The sequence below is a fragment of the Fusarium proliferatum genome, assembly GCF_900067095.1.
Source record: "Fusarium proliferatum ET1 genome assembly, contig: FPRO_scaffold003, whole genome shotgun sequence".
Classification (NCBI taxonomy): domain Eukaryota; kingdom Fungi; phylum Ascomycota; class Sordariomycetes; order Hypocreales; family Nectriaceae; genus Fusarium; species Fusarium proliferatum.
Window position 1 is genome coordinate 1,407,900 of NW_022194792.1, and position 15,272 is coordinate 1,423,171.

The 15,272-nt window shown below is 46.0% G+C and overlaps 4 protein-coding genes across 4 annotated transcripts; 1 reads left to right on the forward strand and 3 right to left on the reverse strand.

Moving 5' to 3' along the window:
- Window positions 1-1,220: 1,220 nt before the first annotated feature.
- Window positions 1,221-2,308, reverse strand: FPRO_06624 (uncharacterized protein; the record flags this gene model as incomplete). The annotated part of the gene is made up of 3 exons (XM_031228442.1): window positions 1,221-1,526; window positions 1,574-2,197; window positions 2,258-2,308. The coding sequence occupies 3 exons, from the start codon at window positions 2,306-2,308 to the stop codon at window positions 1,221-1,223; spliced, it is 981 nt and encodes a 326-aa protein (XP_031078778.1).
- A 780-nt stretch (window positions 2,309-3,088) lies between these two features.
- Window positions 3,089-4,004, reverse strand: FPRO_06623 (uncharacterized protein; the record flags this gene model as incomplete). Its single annotated transcript, XM_031228443.1, has 2 exons — window positions 3,089-3,169; window positions 3,225-4,004. 2 exons carry the CDS (start codon window positions 4,002-4,004, stop codon window positions 3,089-3,091), a joined length of 861 nt encoding a protein of 286 aa, XP_031078779.1.
- Window positions 4,005-5,444: 1,440 nt separating this feature from the next.
- On the forward strand, window positions 5,445-6,644 carry FPRO_06622 (uncharacterized protein; the record flags this gene model as incomplete). Its single annotated transcript, XM_031228444.1, has 1 exon — window positions 5,445-6,644. The coding sequence occupies one exon, from the start codon at window positions 5,445-5,447 to the stop codon at window positions 6,642-6,644; it is 1,200 nt and encodes a 399-aa protein (XP_031078780.1).
- Window positions 6,645-6,959: 315 nt separating this feature from the next.
- Window positions 6,960-8,124, reverse strand: FPRO_06621 (uncharacterized protein; the record flags this gene model as incomplete). Its single annotated transcript, XM_031228445.1, has 3 exons — window positions 6,960-7,236; window positions 7,298-7,372; window positions 7,430-8,124. 3 exons carry the CDS (start codon window positions 8,122-8,124, stop codon window positions 6,960-6,962), a joined length of 1,047 nt encoding a protein of 348 aa, XP_031078781.1.
- Between the last annotated feature and the right edge of the window lie 7,148 nt (window positions 8,125-15,272).

Below are 15,272 nucleotides of genomic sequence, written 5' to 3' on the forward strand. Positions count from 1 at the left end.
ATCTTTATCGTATTTCAACACCCAAGCCCAATCTCCGATTCGGTCTTCCTGGACACAAGTGAACAACGTATATGATATAAACTGGCTCAGGCCAAGTGACTGGGGTCCACCAGCTGCCTGGACTATACTGGCTGCCCCGTGGATATGTCTTAATGCCATTGGAATGTTGCCGAGAAGCATCTAAACCTGGATGTGAATATCTTCCTTCTTACTATATCATCCAGAGGTTTGAAAGGGAAGCTTACTTCATCAAAGGATAAAACTAAAGCACTCGAGACAGATCGAGGATTTATTGATATTGGCTGCATCGCAACATCTTTTCGAAGTTTTGCCAGGTGCTCCAATTTATACCGAATAGCTATTTCTTCGAATTCGATATTGGACTCCACCAAGGATAAATGGCGGGAAGCAGCTAAGAGAAACCCTCTGACGAATTCCGTATCGTGCGATGATATGATGATCCAATTCTTTCTCAAGTATTCCTGGTACTGGCGTATGGATCTTGCTATTGGGCAGCGAGCGCTCAGATACGGCATCACAATCTTGATATCTGTGTCAACAATTAGCTTGCCAGTGGTGAAACACGAGGAGACTGTGACTCGGAGAACCTAAACTATTGAGCCCATTACTTACAATGGTCGAACATGAAACATTCATCTGTTGAGAGAGTTGAAAGGAAGTTGATGTATGGTGATAGTATCGGCTGGTGAATGTAAAGCTCTGCTGTAGATAGAGTCGTTTGGTTGTATGGAAGCAAGGTCTGGTTTAAAGGCTGGCCTTTTGCGCTCAGTACTTTCATGGTCTGCTTCTTTTCCTTTCTGGGATCATTTTCCTCAGCAATCCCTGTCGCTTTTCTAGGTCCACGAAGCTTCCGTACTCTGGCGTGGGCCACCTGGGCAGAATATGAACGAGCCTCGCGTTTTGACTCTCGGAGCGCCTCGGGTCCTGCATTAGGCAGCACCTGAATGAACTTCATGGTCACAAATTCAGTAGATTTTCTTATGAGTGTATGCTTACTAGCAAATATACCATCAAGTTCAGAGTGCAATAAGTCTCTGCATTCGAGGAGCTTGTACTCTGTATAGTGGGCATGAATTCGGCATTTGTCAGCACGAATGATGTCGCTGAATATTGATCCTTCTTGATATGGACTAGCGAAAAATTGGATAACTAATCACAAAATCCCCATCTCAACAGTTCGGAGCTTAAGTGGCATTCCCTCACACATGGTATGGCAGAATATCCTCAATCTCCGCATACACCGCTCCAAGAGCGTCTGCTACGTCATCAGGCAACGGCCCAGCCTCAATCGCATTAATATTAGAGTTCAGCTGCTCCACGCTCGATGCACCAACGATGATAGAATCGCCATATTCTTTGCTCAGAGATCCGTGGTGCGCTGTCCACCTAAGAGCCGCAGCATGGCCGCTAATTCCGTGGCTTGAAGCTGCAGCCAACGCTTTCTCCGTGGCCTCCGAGATGGAGGGCTTGAGATAGCGTTCAGCGTATAGGCTTCCGATGAAAATCTTGTACACACGTCAGTACGTGCAAAAATGGCTGTCTGAATACGTACGGATTGATCAAAGCGGCCGCCAGGTCGGACGTTCTTATGGTTGCCAGCAAAGAATCCAGCTCCAGCTGGACTATAAGCATAGAAGGCGATATTATGTCGTCGCAAAATCGGAAAGAGTTCCTTTTCGGTAGACCTAACAATCGGATTATATTCTCCTTGATATACGCTGGGCTTGATGAACTGGTTTTTTTCACAAATCTTGACAATAGTCTCGACCTCTTGAGCGGTATGTTTGCTGATACCCCAGTACTTGATCTTTCCTTCTTTATGAGCCTGGTCCATGGCTTCACAGGCTTCTTTGAGGTCAGTCGCCCGGTCGGGCTGATGCAAATATTCGATATTGATCTGCGCGATTCTCAGGGCACTCAGGGAATTATTAATGTCTTTGAGAATGTTCTCCTTGGAGTGAGCCCCGTCGTGGAAAGAGTTAACCTTTGTGTCAACGATGAAGTTCTTCTCAGGGACGTCTCCAATCTTTGGCTCGCTTGTGCCTGGTGCATGAGGTGAATAGATGCGTGCCGTGTCAAGCTGGTTATACCCTCTTTTGGTGAAGGCATCGAGAAAGGCGATGACCTCGCTTGGCTCATGGAAGCGGACCACGGGGTCAGCATTGCCGTCGCCGACCTGTCGATGAGTGATCAGATGTGACATTTCAGGGCAATGAACGAGGGGAGTTTAGCTTACATTCGCCACTCCTAGGACAATATTGATCTTTGAAGACTTTGAGGAGGACATGTTAGCTTGGCTTAAGTGAAGATGAATGACTTGATGATGTAACTGTGGATGAAGCAAGATGTAGTAGAATGTATCGTAGTTTGATGGTTTGAAGTCATTCTGTCTTTGACATCGGCTGCGTCTTTATACTTCATTTGTCTGTTTACTAGAAGATGCTGAGAAATATCCCGGGGCTAGTTCTGGTAATATGATCCTTCCAAATTAGGAAATATCAGTATAAATACATTTCTAAGCTATTTCACAAAGCCATGCGCCTTGGCATCGAATCGCACGACATCCACCCGATTTCTTGACAAAGTTTGCCCGTCAGTGCTAAGAATACTGGATCGTGGACTAATAAATTTTGTCGCTCCCCAGATAATTGGCTTACTCACTGAGATTTGATCCTTCCTTTCTAGGCAAGATCTTCTTGTCAGCGGAAAGAATCCACGCCAGGGCTAGTGAGCTTTTTTCTCCGTACCCAACCTTGCGCCATATCATAAGGGCAGATTATCAAAACTCAGCTTCACCTAGATTTCGCATACGCAAGTCAAGGAAAAAAGCACAGTCGTGAAGAGGGTTTCAGTTTGTATGGGTATGCGATATATATTCTATGCTAAGTCTAATAATAATACAGCAAGAAACGAATGTGTAAGTATACAATCATGTGAAAGAGCTCGGATAACACAAAACAAATAACAATATGTAAGGGATATTTCGATCCATCAAGGGATATAAAACTAGAAACGACAGTGTTTAATGAAGTAAGCAAGCGTGACGGAGATAGTTATCAAGTCAGGCTTAGTTAGAGTAATGGGCAACATAGCCGACTTCCATCATGCTACCATAGCCGTCGCACGTGTTACCGTTGGGGTACCCAGGCTATTGTACTGTCAGTTTATGCTTGAGAGATATTTTGGTATCGTTGATGACTTACCCAAGTGCCACCGACAGCGACGTTGAGAATGAAATACATGGGACTATGGCACAGGGTATTCCAGACTCCCTCATTGTTAATCCTTGCACCCGAGATCTGATGGAACTGCTGTCCGTCAAGGAACCAGGTGATAGTCTCATCTCGCCAGCTGCTCTTGGCGCGGTTGAACTCAATTCTCCAGGTATGCCAGTCTTGGTTCGGGAGACCAATCGTGCCACCAATGCCGGTACCTTCGTTGCAGATGCCGCCAGGGTAAACATCGCAGTGCGCAGTTCCGTATCCGGTCAACTGGCCGTTAACTGTCTCCATGATATCAAGCTCACCACAAGATGGCCAGCTACCGCCGTTACGGAGAATGTTTCCAAGCATCCAGAAAGCAGGCCAGATTCCTTGTTTATTGTTGGTAGAGCACGAGCCGAATCGCAGGTTGGCCTCTGCTCTTGTGATCTTGCCTGCCTGGGGGGTGAAGACATATTTGCTCTCGACACGTCCCGAAGTCCAGCCCTTGAGAGCGGAAGCATCGCGCCATGGGACAAGCTGGAGTGTATCGCCGCCGCTTCGTTGGACGTTGCGGCTGGATGATGTGTAGACTTCGAGTTCTGCATTGACGTTGAGGTATCCCGTTATAATGTTCCATCGGCTAGTGTCAGGCAGAGTGCCGGCAGCGCCAGAGAAAGGATCCTGCCAGACACGAGTAAAACCACTGTAGCCTGGTGCATCCCAAGCCACAGCCGTGGCGGAAAGGAATAAGAGTGCTGTAAGGGGTTGCTTGAAAAACATCTTGAAGGTAGTAAGAAATACTGTTCAGTGATATTCGAATGAAACTATTCAGTAGATTGCTTAAAATAACAATGGTGGCGCTGAAACTGTACTCTTATAGGATAGGGGGGAGCATGGCACTTGGTACGTAGTCGCTATATTCCCTATCTTATTATTCCAGTGCCATGGGTCATATCCATCATGCTAACAGATGCAAGGGCCCGAGATCTCATGGCTCAATGCCGACGGACCTGCATTGACAGCCTCCCGCATGTCATGCTACTAGCGCGTCGATCTAGTGATCGTGTCACTTATAAAAAGTGAAAACCTCACGCCAAGGAACAACTCAGAAAGAGAAGTGTTTCCTCTGGAACACCATTTCTCGTGCTCAAGTATCTCAACACAATGATTCTCCATCTCCCAGACGTGATCCAAAGTATAGTCACCACTCAACTCTCAATGACAGGAATTTTCGCATCCTCTCCCTATGATCAAGAAGCGTGACCTATCAGAGCGTTACATCAGTCGCTCGCAAATTTCATGCCCTACAACCCTGCTGGGAGGGATATTTCCCGAGAAGGGAAACTAGCCCGTGCTGGTTAGAGTGATTGGCCCGAGGTCCGGGGATGATGCACCCAAACCGGACTAGGACTCCAGTCATGACCTTCCAATTCCATTCAGGATAATCTGAATGGTCACTTGATTTGCTAGAGCGTTTGTTTCAGCGCGTAGAGACTGTCCAGTTACTGGCGACACAGGTGACCTTCTCATGAGCTTAAGATTAAAAGGCACGGGTCTGCGCGTTTCTCATTAGTACCGGTGAATGATCGCAACTGGCAGGTTACATTGAAATCATTTGTACAGTTGCTCATTTGAGGTATGTACTAAGTTCGCTCAGTGTCGGTTTGACAGTAAAGCCTCTGCCCTTGATGGCTGGGGACGTGGTAGCGATAATCTTAACTTGATCGCCAAAGTTAATTCCAAGGTGAATGAAGTTTATTCCCTGGGTGCTACTTGTATTTAGAACAAATATTACAATTTCTGTTTGTAGATTCTGTCATAGATTCACTGTATATTAACAATATCTAACCGGTTTTATGTCAGTAGCTTTGCCTTGTTCTAACATCATCACTGGCAGATCGAGTGCTTTAGGGTACCCAAGTCTGGAGTTTTGGCGGGGTTTGCTAAACTTGCTAAAGCAGTACTGGTCCTATCGCAATCTATACTTCTTATTGGTGGCGGGTACACCAACATCAGCCTGATGTATGGCATTGGCTTGTAGCTTTCCCCCTTGTTTGCGTACAACACTAACGCTACGACTCCACCACAACCAGGCAGATTCAAGGCTGACAACTAAACACCGCCCCAATCATCCTCGCTTATCCTTATCAATGTCTTTGAGGCGTCATCTTACACTAAAACCGGCTTCTAAACGCATCTCTTTGCCGAATCCATGCAAACATGTCCAACGACTCGCAATCGCCAGCAGAGGTCACCGGCCCAACAGCATTCTGGATCCTTGCCTCTCTAGCATCAGCAGCAGCAGCTCAACCATCAGGCAATCGAAGAAGAGACAATGACCTCTTCGGAGGCAATGTCGATATTGTTCGCTCTATCCCAGCCGTCTGTCTCATCGATTCAATCTTTGACTTGTTTGTGCTGGCCCGAGGTATTTCGAGATTTTTGTCGTCAGAGAATTCCACTCAACAAATTCGTCGCAACTCACCAAAAGCGACTGGCCTGGTCATCAGATTGGCCTTGACCATATTTACCGTCCTACCGCAGACTATTAAAGTCTTTAGTCTCCAGGGCGTGCCTGCGACGCAGATATGTGCTTTTATCTTCTTCTTTGCCAATGTTACCAAACTCCTGGTGTCCATTTGTGGATGGGAACCAGAAGGGAACCTCCACGACGAGGATGATTCAACTTCAACTGATGTCCTCTTGTCGTCATTTCTCCAAGCGCCATTTGAGTATTGGATATGGTTTAATATCAGTCGACAAGCCTCTTTCAAACTTTCCACTGACCTAGAGAATGCTTGCGACTGGGCCGCGATGGTCGTTAGCTTCTCCATGGTATTGCAGGTCGTCATATGGATTGCGTATCTAGTAGCGCGACGACGTCTAGACCTCTCGAGATCATTGTATATAGTACCGATGCGAGGTTTCTACTTGGTCATGGTGGTCCTTGGGCTTGCAAGACAGCCTTCTACGAGGAATCCATCGCAAGCAACAATCCAGCCGCCACCGGGGTGGGTGGACATATTCAATTATAGTTCGGGCTTAATTATCTGTACCGCCATTGTCAGCATAGCCATCACCAAGCTACTAGAATCCATCGGAACTCTTCTGGCGCTTTTGCTGTCTCGTGGTAGCTCGGAAGATGAACAGAACGAGACATCGGAAGCGCAATCCACCTCGGGTGAAGACGCCGCCGAAGAGCAGGAAGACCACCTGTTTGTGGGTCACCCTGGAGCATGGCTGGGAAGGATAGGCGTCTTTCCGGATCGATTGGTTGTGCGGGGCCTTGCATTGAACACGACAGCCAGTACGAGCATTACGCTAACAGTTTTCAACCTTATCACTACAGTCTTCTACTACCTCGTATACTTTGATGGAACAGGGACAGCAAACCCCAGTTGGACAAGCGTCTTGGGTTAGTGGTTGGTAGGGGTAGAACCTTTGCTTATCTTATAGCAAGCTCTGGGCCGCGAGTGTTAGGATAGCAAAGGGTAACACGATGCGTAAATAGAGCAGTGGCAGTCTAAAGACATCATGATATACACTTCTATCTCTAGGGCAATCATAAATTACAATACAAAGAGACAAGGCCATTCGCAAATAGAACAGTAGACATCGAGAAGCCTCCAGAACAACAAATTGCAACCACTACTAACAGTCTTGTATATACCTCACTCTTTGTTGCGATATCCTCTTATTACCATGGCGTGAGTTCGCCGCGACATCTCCACGAGCTCAGTAGTCTGAAGGCTCACGTCGACGCTCTCGTCGAGGTTCGTATCGGCCTGACGGTGATCTACGTGATCTGTTTGAAGACGATCTGTGTGATCTGCTGGGATGTCCTCTCTGTGATCTACCTGCAGGTATTCTACCAGAACCATCTCGAGATGCGCTTGATTCAAGATCCATCAGTCTGACTGACTTGGATCGATGGTCGGCACGGCCATGGATAGCGGTGGCGTAGATACCGGGATGGATGACGGAGAGCAGAATGACGGAAATGGCGATCATGCTGACAAGGCCCGAATGTCAGAAAAGAGATAAAGTGGCTCAAAGCGGCGAAGTGAACTTACCAGCCATCGAGAATCATGAACTCAACCTCTTGTCGCATCATGTGTCCACCAACGCCGCCAGCCAACTCGGGAATACTAAAGGTGTTAAGCAAGGGTGGTGTGCCGATATGCGTATGGGATGACGCTGCTTACCGGTAGATACAACGAGTGAGAACGAGGAAGAATACAATTGTCAGAGAGATCAGAAATATGTTGAGGTCTTTGTCCAGATGTCGAAAGACACTTCCACGTTCTCGACGCATACGGAAAGCAAAGTCAGCAGCAAGAATGCCAGCAATGGCCATGACGACAGCCTGAAATGTCACGCCAAACACCATGATTACCCTACCAACAGTTCCAAGAGACGGATACTTCTCCGTCATCGACGCCATAACACCACCAACACACTGGGAGAAGAACCCCAGCATATCAGCAGTAACGAACGGCCATGTCCAAAGCCTCGCTGGAAGTTTGGTATACTGCTCTCCAAAGTACTGCACCAAGGCTCGAAGCGTCATGTAGAGTGCTGCAGCGAGAAACGAGGGGCCGACCATGAGAAGGACAAACTGGATTGATGTAGCTGCACCGTCCCATGGGTTCTTGGACATGAGAATTCGGCCGGCGTAACCGCAGCATTCAAGCAGACTGCCAATGAGGACGAGGATGGTGAAGCCTTTCCAGAGACGCCAGTAGCGGATGAGGAAGTAGACTTGGACGAGGGTACAGATACCAAAGACGACGCCGAAAAATGCGTTGCCGCCCATGTTGGGGACATAGCCGTAGATGGTGTCCTCGAGGGGACAGTCGGGAGAGATTTTCTCACATCGTTCTCTTTGCTCAGTGCTCATTTTGTTCGTCGGGCGGTCGAAATAGGTGATGTAAGGTGAAGCTAACGAATGATTGGAAGTCGAGGTTCGAAACTTGTGGTATAGGATATACCTAGTGCTGGCTTATTATGAAGATTTAGTTCTCAGACTGGAATAACACGACTCTTTTATGTTCGGTAGTTGATAAAAATCGGCAACGGAAATACCGTTGACTACAACAATGTGGCAATGCAAGCAAGAAAACCGCGTCTCCCTGAAGGGCTGTGCCATTCAACCTTATATCAAAGCATGAGACGGCGATATCGGGATCCCGGATCGTCAAGATTATGCTTAAACTTAGATATAAAGCCACTTGTGCAGGCCCGAGCGCCAATTTTAAAGGCCCGTGATTGGTTTGTTGGTCGAGCGCCAAGGGTCAGTCATTCGTCAGACGCTTGTTCGGGATTCCGAGAGCCTTATCTCAGATGATGGCTACGCGTCCTCATTTTGCGGAAACAGGATTTGATATGTCATTTTGTGATTTGAAATGGAGGTTGGTGTCGTAGCCTTCGACCGCTCTCAGTGAAGGATGTCGAAGTTACTGGAGTGTACGTGTTGTAAATGAGCGCTAGACTTACAGGAGGCTTATGTACTTGGGACAATGGAAAGGAAAAGCCGAAAGGGAGTCAACGAAGAATCAATGAAGTACGGTAGAGTATATAATGTAAATACAGGGAAAGGTGGGGATTGGAAATATCGCCTACTCGCCCAGTGCGATAACCAACCCATGAAGTTCAACCGCCTGGTCAGACAAACAACGTGGCGGTCTCCTGGTTGGCAGTGTACGGAGTTTCCCGACTAGCGGAGATTCTTTGTCACAGCCAGTTGCACACTGAATCACTTATATACCTGTGATTCAATGTCGCTACCAATCAAAATTAGTCGTCGGCCTTCGTAGATACCAAGGTCGTTCCACTAGGAGATCAATCACTGAAGCTTCATAGGTATATAAACCGTAATCTTATCACATCTTCACAAGAGAACTTCTTTGATTCTAATTATATCTAACCCGAAGAAAGAAATAACATAAGTAATGTGCCACATGATAGCCATAACATACATCTGCGCTAAATGCAGTGGCGTATTAGATACCGAGCGAGATATCAGGCGATGCAGACCCGCCAGAGCAAGATCGCGACGCCACAGATGTGCCAGTCGTTATTCCACTCATAGTTCAGAAGACAGGGTGCTGAATTGGTGGTATTGTGAAACTTGTGTTGCAGCGTACTACACAGCGGAGCAAGAAAATGGCGGGTTTGTATGGTACCAGGTTTGGTAGTGATCTGGTGCAGTGTCGATACTGGTCTAGACCTTAGTAGTAACCTCAGGCCATTTGTTAGAAAAAGGTGCATATGATCACTGTAGCGCAAAGGACTTCACTGATGCAGTGGCTTATGCTAGACTCAGAATCTGTCAAACAGTATACATCGAGTGATATTTCCGTACATACGAGCACAAACTCATTCAATCATCATAGGATTTGGAGACAGTACTTTCCACGCACATTCACTAGTAGCTGTTTGTTATTCACCATATTTCTATAAGTATATAAAGCTATAGTACTGGCATCCAGAAGAATCTTTCCTCTCACATCAATTTCCTCAGTATACAACACTAAATATCTCAAATCAAACACCACACTTAACAGCAAATACCAAAAGCTAGACAACACAATGTGCCATATCGTCCACGTCACGTTCCGTTGCTGCCGCTGTCGTTGTGTCACCAGATCGAAGCAGGATTATGCAAGATGTGCGCAAAACCCTGACCCCAGTCAGCCCCTTTGCCCGCCAAGCAATTGCACATCAAGTAATGTCTCACGGCCGGTCTTTTGGATGGAATGCGACGCGTGCTCTAGAGAATACCAAGCATGGTACACGGCCCAGCAAGCCGGGTTCTATTACGAACCTAATCCACCATTTGAGATGATCAATATTTAAACCTGAATCAGACAGCTGCGCGAGATACGAGAGTCAGTCACTGTCTCTCTTGGTGTATAAAGTCTGGCTAACTAAGAAAGATGGCTGTTTTTCTTTTCTTTAAAGAAACTCCATCAACACAATCTAGCAAAGTTTACAAAAGCGCACTATAACAAGATAACAGCGCGAGAAGATCTTTTAAGAATGTGTGTTATTATTAAATATACTTATACGTGTTCCCGGTGTGGTAGAATCACACTGGAAGAGGAGCGCCGCCAATGTTGTGCGCGGGCTATATCACATGGAAAGGATTGCCCAAAGAGCAATTGCGAGCGCCGAGACGCGAATTCAGTAGCCCCTTGGCACCAGTGCAGATCCTGTATGGCGGAGTACAACGCGTATTTGGCTGCTCAGCGCCAGGGACATTATTATCAGCCTAATCCACCATTCCTATAGTTGAAGAGGTAGAATCCAAATCGTACACAATTCACTGCTTGATATTTGCTCTGTGAAAATGGGTCACAATCCTTTCTGATACTTCTGTATGTCACAGGTATTGTAGAAGCGTCTTGTAAATCTAGTTTCGCGATGCGAAGACGTGAGCCTACCATGATTACATAAAGACAAAGAGATACATATAAAAGCTCTTTATGTTTTTGGCATTAAATCCAACCCTCTACAGCACTTCCGCTATAATCTTCAGCAACCCCAGAACACCATTATACTTTTCTAAAATTATAGGCGTGGCATATTCCAGACCTCAAATCCACCTCAGAGAAAGACCTTGATAATGTGCCACAGGACAGCCATATTTTACAAGTGTGAACGCTGCGATAAAGACCTCGGTTCCGACGTTGACATTACAAGATGTATGACAGCCCTGCAGCAAGGCGTCAATAGTTGCAGCAATACTGCCTCAATGGCGCCCGTCTATAGAACAAAACCTTGGACCAGTTGCTCAGCATGCACAAGAGAGTTCAATTAATGGCAGGAAGATCTGAGATGGGGATGGCCCGTTCCTGATCCATATCCTCCATTCCGACGCTACTAACTTGACGCTTATAAGAAGGTATAGATCTTTTTATTTAGGAAGCTCTCAATTGAAGTATCTCAATTATGTTTCGTTTGGATTAATACTGTGATCCAGTGGATGAATCAACATAGACCTAGTGAGGTTAGCTGAACTGTTACATCATTGATACCGCTAGCATGGTACAGGACCACGGCAAATAATTGAGTGCCCTTGTCTTTGAGGTGATGCGGTGATGGAAGGAGTCTTGATGATGAGTAATTCGCAGCAGACTAGCCAAAACATGAACTGCATATTGCCCACCTTCACCACTACTCAGTAGAGTCACCTCAATGGCATCGCATATCATTCTCCTAGCACATTGATCGCTCCAGCACAGCGCATAGCCAATTGATGCTACCAATTGCTAATCACTTGCCTTCTGAGAATATATAAATCTTATCATCATTGTTTGGAAGATCTCTTCTCACTTGGAACAAAGAATAATCCCCCTTCGCTTAAATCACCTAGGAGGCTACAACTATCTGATCTTGATTCTCATCAAATTCAAGAATCCCTCCAATCTCAAAAATAAGCCCCGATATGTGTCAAGTCACAGACATGCTCCACCTCTGCGAACGCTGCAAATGCCAACTCAAATCTAATATCCAAGTCATACAATGTCCCAAAGTCAGGGACAAAGGCATTCATGTTTGCCCAGATGCGAAGTGGACAAGCCCCTAGGAAATTTTGGAGTCATTTAAAGACTGTGAAACATGTCTTCAGGCTTTCTCTTTCTGGAAGTGGCGTGTAGATAACGGTGACGACGTTCCAACACCCGATCCGCCTTTCCCTGGGTATGAGGACTATAGGAAATGACATCCCAGATAGCCTGGAAAAAGAATCTGCCTTGATCTAGTAACCTCAAATTTACCATAAATACACTAATATGACTACTTCCGGCTCATAGATTATCTCTGATTAATTTATGAGTAATAATGAAGACTTTGACTCACTGATCTGAATTAAATTGTTCTGTAAAAGATATCGTGTAACATGGGTTAATATTGCCCAGTTAGCCAATCATCCTATTATGCAATATAGCGCGCTTCTATGTTAGCCAATCCGTCATGTTACACTTTCGATACAATCTTGATTTCATCAGCGTGATTGTGAAACTTGAGTTACATATATAAGGTAAGGTAGCGCTTGCTGTATTCAGTGGAACACAAATTCTTCAGCAATGCAAATATCTCGCTGCAAATCACTGATGGTCTCCAAGTATATCTACTTCGTCAATATCAGAGCCTGGAGCCTTTTCTCTCTTTCTCCAACACTCCCGCCTCGATCAACGTCACTTCAAATAAATACAAAATCGCTAAGCATATCAACGCGCTAATATGTGTGTCTGTGTCACCACTTATTTCCGGTGTTTGCGGTGTGGCCAGGTGATACGTAGCGAGTACAGCACCCAGAGATGCGCGAGAGCTGCTGCAGAGGGCAAATGGCGTTGTAGTCTGGAGGATTGCGAAGACGGGACCGTGAATCGACTTTTGAGGTGGCCTGAATGTTCTTTATGTGAGAGGGAGTACGATCGGTGGCAGGCAGCTGTGCGGGCGGGAAGACCCTACTATCCTCGTCCGCCTTTTACCTAGAGTAGCAAGTCTAGTATGGGCCCTATTGTAGTTTGGGCTGTCAGCCTCGGGGAGTAGCTTTTGTCTCTGACGGTAGAGATCAGACATATCTCTTGTGGTCTTGACGTTAACTTAGCTTGGTGACAGCTAACTTAATGGAAACTTCTCCCAAACTGTTTGTTTAAAGGATCCACTATGCGTTGTCCTCTGCATGACGAGGTCCTTTCCTACATGAGGTCGGCGTAGAAAGCCGGGAGGCTTCAGGGCCGAACAAAATGTACGGCTGTTGTCTGCAACTGCAACCTCAACCCTCGAATTCAACGATTTATTTCTGACCTTGACCTCATGGCATCCATATTTATAAGCTCCATGAATAGTAAGACAGTAGATAGTCTGAGCAGGTACACGCATAGAACTTACCGTTTCTGAACATGCTGCCCTAGCAAAGATCCGAAGGATCATATATCACCGGTCTATCGTTGTGATTCTGTAGGTTCTGACCTCCTGGAAGCTCCTATCTATCATATTTGAGATATCCGGGAATGTACCCGAATCAGGAATTGACAGCTTACTTGCATCGTTCAGCTGTGTTGGGATTCATACCATCCGGTAGATCCCAGAGGCTGTGAGGGTGAGACGTTGTGCCTGATGCACTGTAACAAAGCCATGACCTTTATATTATACGATTTGATACACTGTAGGGCCAACGTATCTGAAATCAACACATTATCCTTGCGAATCACTGCCCTTTCCCAAGTATATAAACCCGCCATCCTAGCCTCAAGAAGATCTCTCCGTCCCACATCACCATCAACACTACACTCCATTGCGATTCCACACTACTATACTAAGATTACATCTTTTAATTCTTCTAAAAGCTACTGGCCCATCATGTGCTGGCTTACAAACATCACTTACAGCTGCAGACGGTGTCACACGTCGACAGGCGTCGGCCTTGACATTCGTCGGTGTGAAAAGGCTCGCAGGGATACCAAGACACATTGTGACTTAAGCGATTGCTCCGAAGTTGATCAGGACAGAAGTTCCCCGTTTGATCATTGCTCCATATGTATGGCCCAGTACAATGCCTGGCTGGCTTCAGGCAAATCATATACTCCAGAACCTCCGTTCTTCTAGCGACCAGGAGTTCCAATGGCATTTATCGAATAGAATTGATTGCAATGTACGGGCTGGGCACGTAGCGCTTGTTAGAAAGGGATTCATGAAAATCAGAGAGCTGGAATAAAGAGACTGGCACCACGGTAGCCTTGGAGAATAGCGATATATTTACGATATTTGTAATACATCGTGACTATGGCCATGACGGAACTCAATATGCAACACTTGGCTTCCAGAAGACTTCTCTCGTTATAGCGAACATAATGCCCGAAAATGCTAGTCTATCAAGGGAGATATGATGACTTTGCTTTGTGTATGCGCCAATGCGTCTCACTGTCAAACCCTGGCTACGGAATACCGTGAGACCTGAGTCACAGTATAGAGATCTTCATCCTAGAAGGTCGCATTCATCTTTGTGCTATTGTTACTCGCTTCTTCTTCCGACGCTGAAGGCTTTCCCTAGCTGTTGGCTGGAGGTCGGCTTCGCTGGGGTAATATTGTATGACGTTTATTCACTCAGTCTAGACTTTAGTTCTGGCCTAAAACAATGATTCACCGAATTTCAATTCATTTGCCACGAGGCCTTTTGATTGAATTCAAGCCAATGTGCATGTCATGATCCTGATCCCATGATATCTCACAGAAGGGTGACTATAAAGTCCAGCACTCAGTGTCAACTCAACCCTCAACAACAACCTTTTAGAACAAAGAATTCCTTTCCACCAACGAAGATATTGTGTGAAAGAACATCACCTACGCCAGCAATACCATGTGTATCCGCGAGATAATATACTGTACTGCCTGACAGAAACTTTAAAGTGGGTATACTGCCCATCATACTTAGGACTAACTAGTTCAACGACCTTCCATTCTCCGTCATTGGTGATCAATGGGGAAATGAAGACTACCGTGGGCGGCACCTTTACTCCCGAGACCTGCCCGAATCCAGAATGTCCTAGCAAGAAGCAAACTGGGGAGGGGGAAACAAAGGAAGTGGAGGAGAAAGGAATAGAGAAACAACCTGAATGTGACGAGGCAAATAAGGAGGATCAGGGGAAAGACACTGTGGCCTAATTTCATTTAATCAGTAAAAAGGTAGCACCGAGCTAGTTATATGGTTGCCCGATGTAGAGCTAAGCTGATACCTTCTGGATGATTCAGTATTCTTGTGTACGTATTGGTGGTTCTTCTAGTTGAGACATGCCCTAGCATAACTTGTCCAAGCAAGAAAAAGGAGGAGGAGGACAAAACATCGAAGTCAAAATCTTCATGTTGCAAGAATGACACGGTCAAAGTTTGCCCGCAGGGTATACTTGGCGATGTAATAGGAATAGAAATAAATACCAATTTAGCTCCAGAGCATTGTAGTACAGAGCCCGGTCACACATGGTTTAAAGCTAGTGCTTTATGGGCAGCGGAGCTCCATACATGTTGATGAAATGGACCTAC